This window comes from Esox lucius, chromosome 20 (assembly GCF_011004845.1).
Source record: "Esox lucius isolate fEsoLuc1 chromosome 20, fEsoLuc1.pri, whole genome shotgun sequence".
In the NCBI taxonomy this organism is placed as follows: domain Eukaryota; kingdom Metazoa; phylum Chordata; class Actinopteri; order Esociformes; family Esocidae; genus Esox; species Esox lucius.
In genome coordinates this window covers 14,676,926-14,691,383 of record NC_047588.1, presented here as the reverse complement: position 1 = coordinate 14,691,383, position 14,458 = coordinate 14,676,926, and the positions used below count along the sequence as shown (strand labels likewise).

Below are 14,458 nucleotides of genomic sequence, written 5' to 3'. Positions count from 1 at the left end.
ATAGGAAAAAGGAAAAACAGTTCATACTGTACATTTTAAAGTTTGTGGAATTGATCATTTACATTTTCTAATCTTACAATGCAAAGGTATTGCTAACGTCTTGGTGCCAGATATCACAGCACAGCACACCTTCAGAGGTCTAGTGGAGTCCATGCCTCAACGGGTCAAGGCTGTTTGGGCGGCAAAGTTAGGACCCAGACAATATTAGGCAGGTGGTCATAATGTTATGGCTGATCAGTGTATTTATATTTATACAGCTCTGTTTTCTATAAGTTATATATATATATATATATATTTCTTCAAATAAACACTAAGAGTTTTGCACAGTACTGTACATACTCACAGACACTGAGGCCTACGATGGCTGAAACCAAAAAGACACAAAGAACCCCCAGACACACTGCCACACCACGACAGGGCTGAGAGTGGGGCGCAGGGCTGTTGTCCACTAGGATTAGGGGAGAAACAAGTAAAGAAATATAGTCACTTTATCAGCTTAAGGATACATTGTAATGGTAAAAAGCATTAAGCAAGTATTTGATGACGATAATATATTTAAACAATAGATGGTGATTTCCATGAGTTCCTCTCACAACTTACTTCCTGTGGCAGGACTTTGTTGAGTGGGTGAATTGCCCTTAGCCTTTAGCGAATCATACACTGTTTTTTTCTCTTTGTTCTCTGTGGAAAGGAGGACATAAAAAAAAAATAATAATCTGTGAAATGTCATTAATGTCACCAGGAGATACTAAACATCCATCCATCCATCTTCTTCCGCTTATCCGAGGCCGGGTCGCGGGGGCAGCAGTCTAAGCAGGGATGCCCAGACTTCCCTCTCCCCAGACACTGCCTCTAGCTCTTCCGGGGGAACACCGAGGCGTTCCCAGGCCAGCCGGGAGACATAGTCCCTCCAGCATATCCTAGGTCTTCCCTGGGGTCTCCTCCCGGTGGGACGGGACCGGAACACCTTCCTGGGAAGGTGTTCCGGAGGCATCCGAAACAGATGCCCAAGCCACCTCAGCTGACCCCTCTCGATGTGGAGGAGCAGCGGCTCTACTCTGAGCTCCTCCCGGGTGACCGAGCTTCTCACCCTATCTCTAAGGGATCGCCCAGCCACCCTGCGGAGAAAGCTCATTTCGGCCGCCTGTATCCGGGATCTTGTCCTTTCGGTCATGACCCAAAGCTCATGACCATAGGTGAGAGTAGGAACGTAGATTGACTGGTAAATCGAGAGCTTCGCCTTGCGGCTCAGCTCTTTCTTCACCACGACAGACCGATACATCGACTGCATTACTGCAGAAGCTGCACCGATCCGTCTGTCAATCTCCCGTTCCATCCTTCCCTCACTCGTGAACAAGACCCCTAGATACTTAAACTCCTCCACTTGAGGCAGGCACTCTCCACCAACCTGAAGTGGGCAAGCCACCCTTTTCCGACTGAGGACCATGGCCTCAGATTTGGAGGTACTGATTTTCATCCTCACCGCTTCACACTCGGCTGCAAACCGTCCCAGTGCATGCTGAAGGTCCTGGTTAGAAGGGTCCAACACGACAACATCATCTGCAAAGAGCAGAGATGAAATTGTGTGGTCCCCAAACCTGACACCCTCCGGCCCCTGGCTGCGCCTAGAAATTCTGTCCATAAAAATTACGAACAGAACCGGCGACAAAGGGCAGCCCTGCCGGAGTCCAACATGCACTGGGAACAAGTCTGACTTACTGCCGGCAATGCGGACCAAGCTCCTGCTTCGGTTGTACAAGGACCTGACAGCCCTTAGCAAAGGACCCAGGACCCCATATTCCCGAAGCACCCTCCACAAGATGCCGCGAGGGACACAGTCGAATGGCTTCTCCAAATCCACAAAACACATGTACTAAACATGATACTAAACATAATATATTGAAATCAATGTGATTCAGCAGGTAGATTAGCCAAAAATATAAACACATATATATATATAATTTCAGGGGTCATCTCTACGTGGCTGGATGCCACAGTCATGGCCTGACTGCAGAGGTGCCTCCTAGTGGAGTCTCCACCTGTCCTGGCACCTTGTCCTGCCCCCGGGGGCGGAGCCAGACTAGGCATCGGCCTAGTGGAGCCTCTTGGCGTCTCTGCCTGCTTACGTTTAATTATCCCCAATCGAAGGCAGCTGCTCCTTATTGCCTCTGACTGGGAATCCTATTTAAGTTGTACTTTTGTCGGTCTTGTATGTATCAGTTGCGGTTCGACTCTACTTTTGTTGTTTTTGGTTCAGTTGTAAGCCATGAAGGAAAACAGGATGATTCCCTTAAACCCTGCGCCTGCCTCCCTCTGCACCGTGACAACTAAAGTTTGTTATGACGGCAAACTACCATCAGACTATCAGTCAGTCAAACTCCAATGCTTGTGAGTTCAAATGCTTGCTATCGCTTGCAAATGCTTGCAATCTTGGAGGTGAAGATCCTGGATGTGGAGGTCCTGGGCTGATGTGGTTACACATGGTCTCCGGTTGTGAGGCTGGTTGGATGTACTGCCAAACTCTCTGAAACGCCTTTGGAGACGACTTATGGTAGAGAAATTAACATTAAATTCACAGGCAACAGCTCTGGTGGACATTCCTGCAGTCAGCATGCCAATTGCATGCTCCCTCAAAACTTGTGACATCTGTGGCATTGTGCTGTGTGATGGAACTGCACATTTTAGAGTGGCCTTTTATTGTGGCCAGCCTAAGGCACACCTGTGCTATAATCTGCTGTCTAATCAGCATCTTGATATGCCACACCTGTGAAGTGGAGGGATTATCTCGGCAAAGGAGAAGTGGTCACTAACACAGATTTAGAAAGATTTGTGAACAATATGAGAGAAATAGTCATTTTGCGTACATAGAGAAAGTTAGATCTTTGAGTTCAGCTCATGATAAATGGGGGCAAAAACAAGTGTTGCATTTATTATTTTGTTCAGTGTACTTGCAGTAAGTGTGTCAAAGTTAATGATGCCCCATGAGGAGCTTGGTGCTTGTAATGCCAAGGTAGTGAGTTTGATGGGGGAACCAGTAGAGGTCTAGTATGAATGTGTGCACTCAGTACTGTACATCAATTTAGAATTTGTTGTATGTTTTCTGACACTTGACAGCCAAGGACAGGCAAATCTTGAAGTGTGTTGACATTACCTCAACTTTGTCTTTCTTTAGAACTACATTTTCAATCCAGCTGGAGCCATCCCAAGGCCAGTTTACCACTGTGTGGCATGCCTCTTTTTATAACAGACTGCAAACGTCTGGGGACTGTGGAGACAAGTTGTTAAGTTTATGAATAGGAATGTTGTCCCAATCTTGTCTAATACAGGCTTCTAGTTGTTCAACTGTCTTAGGTCTTCTTTGTCGCACCTTCCTCTTGATGATGCACCAAATGTTTTCTATGGGTGAAAGATCTGGACTGCAGGCTGGCCATTTCAGTACCCGGATCCTTCTTCTATGCAGCCATGACATTGTAATTAATGCAGTATGTGGTCTGGCATTGTCATGTTGGAAAATGCAAGGTCTTCCCTGAAAGAGACGACGTCTGGATGGGAGCATATTTTGTTCTAGAACTTGGATATAACTGTCAGCATTGATGGTGCCTTTCCAGATGTGTAGGCTGCCCATGCCACACGCACTCATGCAACCCCATACCATCAGAGATGCAGGCTTCTGAACTGAGTGCTGATAACAACTTGGGTTGTCTTTGTCCTCCTTAGTCCGGATGACATGGCGTCCCAGTTTTCCTAAATGAACTTCAAATTTTGATTAGTCTGACCACAGAACACTTTTCCACTTTGCCACAGTCCATTTTAAATTATTCTTGGCCCAGAGAAAATGCCTGCGCTTCTGGATCCTGTTTAGATACGGCTTATTTTTTGACCTATAGAGTTTTAGCCGCAACGGTGAATGGCACGGTGGATTGTGTTCACTGACAATGTTTTCTGGAAGTATTCCTGAGCCCATGTTGTGATTTCCATTACAGTATCATTCCTGTATGTGATGCAGTGCCGTCTGAGGGCCCGAAGATCACGGGCATCCAGTATGGTTTTCCGGCCTTAACCTTACGCACAGAGATTGTTCCAGATTTTCTGAATCTTTGGATGATATTATACACTGTAGATGATGATAACTTCAAACTCTTTGCAATTTTTCTCTGAGAAACTCCTTTCTGATATTGCTCCACTTTTTTGCCACAGCATTGGGGGAATTGGTGATCCTTGCCCATCTTGACTTCTGAGAGACACTGCCACTCTGAGAGGCTCTTTTTATACCCAATCATGTTGCCAATTGACATAATAAGTTGCAAATTGGTCCTCCAGCTGTTCCTTATCTGTACATTTAACTTTTCCAGCCTCTTATTGCTACCTGTCCCAACTTTTTTGGGAATGTGTAGCTCTCATGAAATCCAAATGAGCCAATATTTGGCATGACATTACAAAATGTCTCACTTTCAACATTCGATATGTTATCTATATTCTATTGTGAATGAAATATAAGTTCATGAGATTTATAAATTATTCCCTTCCTTTTTTACTCACAATTTGTACAGTGTCCCAACTTTTTTAGAATCGGGTTTGTAGAAAACATCCTCATGTTTTGATGAAGTAAAAATGCATCGAACCATTGATTACCATCCAGATCATGGAATGACGTGTCCCGTAAGGCCTGTCTCGTGGAATCCGAAGGCCCAGCAAGTAGAGCAATGCCTCGTTGAGTCTGAAGGCCCACCAAGCAAAGTCTTAGTCCTGTCACAATCAACCTACACAATTAACTAATTACTTTCACAGGAAATTTCATGTAAAAACTTAGGTATTGTAAATCAATTTACTTACCTCCATTTTACCTCCAGTTGAAACAACAAGTCATTTGTTTGGTTCCTTCTGCATTTCAGAAAACAGGGTTTATAGCACTACATTGTATTTGAATAACATTGCATTTCATTGCGCTGTACTTGTAATGTTCAATGACAAGAAATTTGAACAAATTTTTTTTATTATAAACTAAATGCAACACATTGACATTATGCCACCACACCAAAGTGTTTCCTCCATAATAAAGTTAGAACTTATAGACTACCCTCAATTAAGAGTAAATAGAAGCATTAACTAAACACAGTTAGTTTAAAGTTTAATCAAAGAACCAGTGTTGTGGTAAATTACTTGAAATAAAAAAAAATCTGTATTTAAACAATTTAAAATGTATTAGTATGAAGACATTTATGCAGTCAATATTCAGTAAGTTAATTATTCCAGTACTATACATTGTGTGAGGAACAGATGTTCCTTTATAATGTTCCTGGAAAGATTTGCATGTATGATGTACACTTTTCCCCAGAAGTTGTGTCAATGTACCGCAGCTAGCTAGTTGGGAAAACACTAGAGTGTAATGAGACAATAAGGCAACTAGGTCCAAGATCCATCCAACACAGGACTGTTTTTTCATTACCATGGTTAATTACATTTAATCTATTTTACTGTCTCCAAGCCTGTGTGAGTGAGGATTTGCTGTGAGGCTGCTTGCATTAGTGTGACAACTAATGAGTGGTGACAGACTGTCATTGACAGACACCCAGATTCAAATCTCCACCTGCATATTATAATAATTATTTGTATATGTTGCAGTGAAGCTACTGAAACAGCCCACTAAAGATTAATCAAACAAACATCCCCAAACAAAACACTTCAATGTATCTTTATCCTGTTTTTAACTTACACAAGGCAGTTGATGTAGTGAGCTATTTTTTTAAAGTAGTTGACTACATTAAGTGAGGAGAGAATGACAGAATGAGACGTTGTTTCCTGACATGTCATAATATCGACCTCCTCTCAGTCACGTGTCCATTCAGTGAAATTGTTGTCTGTGACATTGTCACAAACCATAAGAAAGCAGAAGTACCAATATAGGTGTAACAGGTATATAGGATGAACAGAACAGAAATCTACATAAACACTGTTAAACAAAAGTCTAACGGATGGAAGAAGAGCTAAATTATTCTACAGTGGTTTTCAAAAATCCCATTGTTTCTTTACAGAATGGTGAGTATTGGCTTTTATATTTTATAATATTTGTCACTCTTTCATTTTCATGTCTATACAAGCACTTCATCTTCACTGCCACACTGAACACTCAAATACTTTATTTGAATCATATTGTTTTTGTAAATATTCAAGGGTGATAAAAGCAATTTTTTATGTCTCTATACTACTCAAAATGTTATGTCGCTATACTAAACATAAATATAAAGCAACATTTAAATTGCAGGCGCTGTGTTTTGGTCTCATTAAAATATCCCAATAACTGTTCATTGAGCAAAAAAAGCATATTTAGCTTACATTTTGTGAAAAAGAGATGTTTCGGTCCTTGACCATTTCTTTGTCAAGAGAATCCATCTATTTAACAGTTTCAGAAGTTAGTTAAACAGCATGACCAATACCCAGGTGCACTTTGTGCTGGACACAATAGCAGTTTAAAGTTCTGGGGGAGCATGCAATTTGTCATTGCAATGTTAATGTTACTACCAGTTCAAACATTGTTTGAGAATTTGAGAGTAGATACAAACGGCATCAAAACCAGAAACCATGTAACCTTGCCTGCACCGCTCTTTAAATCTAGCCTCGTCACCTACGGGATTGCCTGAGACCAGGCACCCAGACAGCTGATGACATTTGATTTGAAATCAACAGCACCGCTCAGGAATTACATTCATATACAAATAATTCACAAAACACAATTGAAAGGAATCAGACTGCTGACAGTGAACATAATCGCGGTTTAAAATTCAGTTACATATTTATGTTATTCCAAATCAAATTATTTCTACACTAACTGTCCGAAAAACTTTTCAGGGTTGTTGTTTATATATTTTTTTGTCAGCGTACATGCTGAAAAACATTAGAAACTAAATGTGATTTGTGATGGAAAATGTACTGTGCCCAAATAACATTGTTATTTTTAACGTGTCCATTTCAAGAGAAAAAAGAGGAAGAGACAGTATATGCCGCGATAAAGGCTGAGGGAAGTTCATCCACTCATCAAAGTCCTGCCATAGGAGGTAGGTTACAAAATGTGCATACAGTTCATTACCATTATGTAAATCTAACCTTACTGCATGCTGAATAAAGTGACTATATTTCTATTACTTGTTTCTCCCCTAATCCTAGAGGACAACAGCCCTGCGCCCCACTCTCAGCCCTGTCGTGGTGTGGCAGTGTGTCTGGGGGTTCTGTGTGTCCTCTTGGTTTCAGCCATCGTAGGCCTCAGCGTCTGTGAGTATGTACTTTATCATGTGGAATTTGATGCAGTGCAGGTCAAAATCAAAGAGCATTTTCTTTTTTTTTTCTTACAGTCAGCACTGAACTCTCAGAGCAAAAGCAGTATCTGATGAATCTCAACAGCAATCTGAGTACAGCAATTCAAATTTTGCAAAGTTATAATAGCAATATTAGCACTGCAAACCAAGATTTAATGTCTGACAAAGAAGAGTTGACACAAGAAAGAGACAGACTGAAGACAAATCTTCAGGTCATATATCAGCTTCATGATTTTCCTGTCAATCAATATTGTTCCAAAACAAATGGCAGTGGTAAGCCTTCTTTCTTACCTTACAATACTGTACTAGTTAGATATGACATTTTAAGTACACTACTCAAAAAATTTAAGGGAACACATATCACACATCGGGACACAATGAACGAAATATATTAAAGATCAAAATCTTTACTGTACATTGTGTAATTCGTTGAGAACAAAATTATGTAACACCAGTTAATGGCCTGGATTCAAACTCACACCAAAAATCAAAGTAAACATTTGATACACTGCCGATGTTGCAGGTTTTCCCACTTACAAAGCATGTAGAAGTCTGTAATTATTAGCATAGGTACTCTTCAACTGTGAGTGACGGAATCTAAAACAAAAATCCAGAAAATCACATTGTATGATTTTTAAGTAATTAATTTGCATTATATTGCATGACATAAGTATTTGATACATCAGAAAACTTAATATTTGGCACAGAAACATTTGTTTGCAATTACAGAGATCATACGTATCCTGTAGTTCTTGACCAGGTTTGCACACACTGCAGCAGGGATTTTGGCCCACTCCTCCATACAGACCTTCTCCAGATCCTTCAGGTTTCGGGGCTGTCGCTGAGCAATACAGACCTTCAGCTCCCTCCAAAGATTTTCTTTTGGGTTCTGGTCTGGAGACTGGCTAGGCCACTCCAGGACCTTCAGATGCTTCTTACGGAGCCACTACTTAGTTGCCCTGGCTGTGTGTTTCGGGTCGTTGTCATGCTGGAAGACCCAGCCACTACCCATCTTCAATGTTCTTACTGAGGGAAGGAGGTTGTTGGCCAAGATCTCGCGATACATGGCCCCATCCATCCTCCCCTCAATACGGTGCAGTCGTCCTGTCCCCTTTACAGAAAAGCATCCCCAAAGAATGATGTTTCCACCTCCATGCTTCACAGTTGGGATGGTGTTCTCGGGGTTGTACTCATCATTGTGGAGAGGTTGGTGTCTGTTTGATTCAGTGTGGACAGGTGTCTTTTATACAGGTAACAAGTTCAATCATGTGCAGTTAATACAGGTAATGAGTGGAGAACAGGAGGACTTCTTACAAAACTAAAAGGTCTGTGAGAGCCGGAATTCTTACTGGTTGGTAGGTTATCAAATTCTTATGTCATGCAATAAAATGTAAATTAATTATTTAAAAATCATACAATGTGATTTTCTGGATTTTGGTTTTAGATTCCGTCTCTCACAGTTGAAGTGTACCTATGATAAAAATGACAGACCTCTACATGCTTTGTAAGTAGGAAAACCTGCAAAATTGGCAGTGTATCAAATACTTGTTCTCCCCAATGTGTGTATCAGAGAAAAATAAATAAGAAATTATATGCAATCTAAGAATATTAGATTAGACTATTACAATAAAAACACATGCTTAATATTGCTAAGTAAGTCATCCATATAGAACAATAGTACTGAGTAAATTCTAAGTGAATATTAGCTAAATAAAGTGTCAGTATTAAAGAAACATGAAAATAAGGTGCAACAATTATTTATTTATTTTTACAAATGTAATGACATTGCGACTTGCAAAGTTTAAAGAACAGGATGAGTTATCTGGCACATTTGCCTCTAACATTTCTCTACTGGAATATTTCCTGTAACATGACACATAGGTTACACTGCAACACTTCCTGACACATGACAAAAGGGCTGCATTCAAACTGATTCTCATATTCCTAAACTTTACTGGGACCTGAACAGGGTGACACAACACACCTTGCAACAGCATGTATGGATGTGCCATCCTGGTGAAGGTGGACGACCTGTCCAATCTGAATGGGTTGCAGGTACCACCTCATGCAACCAGTAGTGACAAGGACACTAGTAAAATGCAAAATTAGAGAAGAATCAGTCATGTAGGATAAAGAGAAAGCAATTGTCTGTGTCCACCACCTGTAAAACCATTCCCTTTTTGTGGGTTGTCTTGCTGTTGCCTCTCCAGTGCACCTGTTGTCCCATTCATTTGCACCAAAACAGGTGACAGTGATTCACAATAGCTTATGCTTCCTAACTGGACAGATATCCCATGAAGTTTCATTTACTTGGTGTTATACTGTGAGGATTATGTGTTCCCTTGTTTTTTTGAGCAGCATTTATTGCCAATTACACTGAATATTGATTATATTGTAGCCTGGTTTTAATACTATAATGTTCTACTATTGCAGTGACAAAGTGCAACCCATGTAAATTTGGTTGGATGTTATTCCAATCTAGTTGTTACCTGATTTTTTTCCCTGATGCACCTTGGAAGACCTGGACTGAAAGCAGAGAGGATTGTAAAAAAAGAGAATCAGATTTGGTTGTTATTAGCAGTCAACCTGAACAGGTGAAATACAGTTTAACATTTTGAGTGACAGATTCAACAAAATGCCAGAAAAACCCAATAGGAAATAGATTAAAGAATGTGATTGGCTTATCTCAAGGTAAACCAGTCCTAGCTGAAAGAGTTAACATTGCTACTTCCTTTTGTGTTTTTTCATTTGACCTGGTTACATTGATTGGATTCCAGGAAGCCTTTACATACGGTTTTCAACATACATGTGATCCTGGTTCATAAGGCCTTTCCAGACCCTTCACCTTTTTGTCTTTTCTTTTTCAGGAATTTATTTCCAACCAAACACAATCCTACTATGATGTATTTCATGGGTACTGGATTGGCTTGTCTTACCAAGCTAACAATCAGTCATGGATGTGGGTTGATGGAAGTGTTCAGGGTCTGAAGAAAGGGTAGGCCCAAAACATTTTAATCAATGATAACACAATCCAAAAAACAATTAATTTGTCAAATTCAATCAGATATAAACAATGGATTTCATAATTTGATCCCTGCAAATGCTGGAATACTGATGTGCCCATAAGTTTGCATACCTTGGCAGAAATTATGAGATTTTGGCATTGATTTTGAAAATATGATTGATCATGCAATCTTTATTTAAGAATAGTGATAATATGATATTATCACACTTTTGTCTGGCTCATTTTTAAATCATAATAATAACAGAAATCACCCAAACGGCCCTGATCAAAAGTTTACATACCGTTGAATGTTTGGCCTAGACACACAGGGTGACACACAGGTGAAAATGGCAATTAAATGTGAATTTCCCACACCTGTGGCTTTTTAAATTGCAATTAGTGTCTGTGTATAAATAGTCAATGAGTTTCTTAGCTCTCATGTGGATGCCCTGAGTAGGCTAGATACTGAGCTATGGGGAGCAGAAAAGATCTGTCGAAAGACCTGCATAACAAGGTAATGGAACTTTAAAAAGATGGGAAAGGATATAAAAAGATATCCAAAGCCTTGCAAATGGCAGTCAGTACTGTGCAATCACTTCTTAAAAAGTGGAAAATCTCTTGATACCAAGTAAAGGTCAGGTAGACCAAGAAAGATTTCAGCCAAAACAGTCAGAAGAATTATTCGGGATACAAAGAAAAACCCACAGGTAACCTCAGGAGATGTACAGGCTGCTCTGGAAAAAGACGGTGTGGTTGTTTCAAGGAGCGCAATACGACAATACTTGAACAAAAATGAGCTGCATGGTTGAGTTGCCAGAAAGAAGCCTTTACTGCGTCAATGCCACAAAAAAGCCTGGTTACAATATGCCTGACAACACCTTGACACGCCTCATAGTTTCTGGCACACTGTAATTTGGAGTGATGAGACCAAAATAGAGCTTTATGGTCACAACCATGTTTGGAGAGGGGTCAACAAGGCCTATAGTGAACAGAATATCATCCCCACTGTGAAGCATGGTGGTGGCTCACTGATGTTCTGGGGGTGTGTGAACTCTAAAGGCATGAGGAATCTGGTGAAAATCGATGGCAAGATGAATGCAGCATGTTATCAGAAAATACTGGCAGACAATTTGCATTCTTCTGCACAAAAGCTGTGCATGGGACGTTCTTGAACCTTCTAACACAGCAATGACCCTAAGTTGATACAGAAGAAAAAGGTGAAGGTCCTGGAGTGGCCATCACAGTCTCCTGACCTTAATATCATCGAGCCACTCTGGGGAGATCTCAAACGTGCAGTTAATGCAAGACGACCAAAGACTTTGGATGAGCTGGAGGCATTTTGCCAAGACGAATGGGCAAAAATTCAGGGCCTTATAAACAACTATTACAAAAGACTCCACGCTGTCATTGATGCCAAAGGGGGCAATACACAGTATGCTAATTTTTTTCTTTGTTGCCATGTTTTGTTTTATGATTTTGCCATTCTTTTATGACCTACAGTTGAATGTGAATCCCATATTAAATGAAAGACATTTGTTTAGCCTGCTCACTCATGTTCTTTACAAATGGAACATGAATGGTACACTTTACAAATGGTACTAACTTTTGAGCACAAATGTATGTATATTCAAAAAGTCGCTTGTCTACTTCAAAATATCTTGTGGATACTATTCATTTCTCTGTGATTTTCAATATGAATAAGGTTAAAAGGGATGTTGCAAGCATATGCTACATAGCATTACTACCATGCCTGGAAGGTTAAACACAATGTTTTGGGTCCTAGGCAAACGTCTCTCAAGGCTGGCCTTGTGTAGATATTATGATCAACAACTTCCATGAAACTGCACTCACATAAAATTACTATACAGGTAGAGAGTATGACAACATGCAATAGAATAATGTCTTTCATTCAGCCGTTCATCCATTGCATTTCATTTCACAGGTTTTGGATCAATTCTACACAGATTCAGAATACTTGTGTGTTAACCATCCAAACAAATAACCCGCTGGCTGCTTGGAATACTCCAGATTGTACGATGAACAGTCTTTGGATCTGTGAGAGTATAGCCTTAAACTGGTCATATTAAACTTTATATTTACATAAAATTCACATTATGTTGAGCAGGTCATTTCATTTGGTTGTTTTATTATAGATAAAATGAACTATTGTAAAGATAAATGTTCATATTAAATGTTCTGCATAATTTACATACACCAAATATAAAAAAAAAATGTATGGTTTATTTTTCTAATGAAAATGTACCACGTGTAACAAGCTATGTCCATATCTCTGCATTGTAATAACAACGTTTAAATGATGAATTCCACAAATTGATCCATTGAACTTCAGAATGTACCGAATGAACAGTTTTTCCTTTTTCCTATTGATTCCACCCCAAAAACATTATTTACTAGTACCTTGTCAGAGGTGAAACCACCTCAACTCCAATCCATGTCCTGATCTCCCCATTTCTTCCAGTTATTGGTTCATGGCATGAATTCCATCTATATTGTCTGCAATGCTTATGTACAAAACATCTCTGAGAACTGAAGTACATGATTATCATCTATAATTATACTGCTGATTACATGTTAGTAACAGCTATTGGTAACCATAAAAGGAGGTGTGAACACCAGAGGCTGCCATCCTTAAGCTGCAATTTAACCCCAGAGATGGCAGGAACATTAGGAGTGGCCAAATCAACAGTTTGGTTTATTCTGAGAAAAAAAGAACACACTGGTGAGCTCTGCAACACAAAAAGGCCTAGACGTCCATGGAAGACAACAGTGGTTGATGATCGTAGCATCCTTTCCATGGTAAAGAAAAACCCCTTCACAACATCCAGTTAAGTGAAGAACACTCTCCAAGAGGTAGGCATATCATTATCCAAGTCTACTATAAATAGAAAACTTCACAAGAGCAAATACAGAGGGTTCACTACAAGGTGCAAACAATTCATAAGCCTCAAGAATAGAAAGGCCATATTAGACTTTCTAAAAAGCCAGCCCAGTTCTGGAACTGTAGTCTTTGGACAGATGAAACCAAGATCAACCTGTGCTAGAATGTTGGGAATAAAAAAGTATGAAGAAGGCTTGGAACAGCTCATGATCCAAAGTATACCACACAGAGCTGTAGTACTCGAGGCCGGTCTCAAGACTACTTTTTGAGTGCCTCTGTCTTGTCTCGGTCTCGGACTGTGAGGACTCGTAAAATTCTTCCCGAGACCAGTCTAGTAATAATCAGGCCAAAATAATCCAAATAAGTCCCCCTCAATTTTCATAAATCGCCAATTTGTTGGGCAATATCGTTGTGGATGTTGGTGCCTGTCTTTCCCAATAGCATGTGGCTGCAGTTTCAGGACCACTGTTCTATGACCCTTATTATTCACGACGACAGTGTCACCTAACAAATTGGATGACGGGAAAGCAGTATTCGACCCACCCAGAGGCTGCTGTTTCAGACATCAAGTCCCCCAAAAGCACATGGGAAAATGTGTTATGGAACCAAGGTTGAACTTTTTGGCCATAATTCCAAAAGGTATGTTTGGCGCAAAAACAACACTGCACATCACCCAAAGAACACCATACCATGCTAATAGACTCCTACCCAAAAAGACTGAGTGCTGTAATAAAATCAAAAGGTGCTTCAACAATGTATTAGTTTAAGGGTGTGCGCACTTTTGCAACCATGTTATTGTGAGTTATTTATAGTTTCCGTTTGTTTTTCAATTGAATTGTTCACATTAAAGGTGGAAAAAGTTCTGACATGATTTATCTTTGTCTCATTCTTTTACATCACAAGAACCTGGCATTTTAACAGGGGTGCAGACTTTAAATATCCACTGTATGTATTTTGATTGACAGAGGAACAATGATAGACTTGCGGAAATTGCGTCCCACTCTTTAATGAATACAAATATATTCCTGAACAAAAAACCTATTCAATGTTGGTGAGTGATATTTTTTGGACAATCCATGTTGATTTACAATGGGGGGATTCCTCCAGTGACTGATTGCAATGGTGACCACTTTATGTTAGAAGATAGATGTATATTAATATATTGCATTCACTCAGTGTATCCTCAATGGGAGCTGATGAAGATTTAGTCTAAACTGAATTACAGTCTTAAAGACGTTATTCCAC

The 14,458-nt window shown here is 40.0% G+C and overlaps 1 protein-coding gene across 2 annotated transcripts; it reads left to right on the top strand.

The window, feature by feature from the left end:
- Nucleotides 1-5,938: 5,938 nt before the first annotated feature.
- On the top strand, nucleotides 5,939-12,525 carry LOC105031466 (C-type lectin domain family 12 member B-like). Of its 2 annotated transcripts, XM_034289098.1 has the most exons (7): nucleotides 5,939-6,036; nucleotides 6,972-7,052; nucleotides 7,162-7,266; nucleotides 7,347-7,583; nucleotides 9,744-9,904; nucleotides 10,178-10,305; nucleotides 12,257-12,525. In XM_034289098.1, the coding sequence occupies exons 1-7, from the start codon at nucleotides 5,973-5,975 to the stop codon at nucleotides 12,399-12,401; spliced, it is 921 nt and encodes a 306-aa protein (XP_034144989.1). In that variant the 5' UTR covers nucleotides 5,939-5,972; the 3' UTR covers nucleotides 12,402-12,525. The 2 variants fall into 2 exon arrangements, with proteins under 2 accessions (XP_034144989.1, XP_028971644.2); XM_029115811.2 differs by lacking the exon at nucleotides 12,257-12,525 and having other exon boundaries at nucleotides 10,178-10,590.
- Nucleotides 12,526-14,458: the final 1,933 nt, after the last annotated feature.

What these genes read in the sequence shown, in the direction of transcription:
- LOC105031466 (XM_034289098.1), top strand. Translation starts at nt 5,973, where the DNA reads ATGGAAGAAGAGCTAAATTATTCTACAGTGGTTTTCAAAAATCCCATT. An exon ending in CATTGTTTCTTTACAGAATG is followed by an intron (nt 6,037 to 6,971) that starts GTGAGTATTGGC and finishes GTCCATTTCAAG; the next exon opens with AGAAAAAAGAGGAAGAGACA. An exon ending in CATCGTAGGCCTCAGCGTCT is followed by an intron (nt 7,267 to 7,346) that starts GTGAGTATGTAC and finishes TTTTTCTTACAG; the next exon opens with TCAGCACTGAACTCTCAGAG.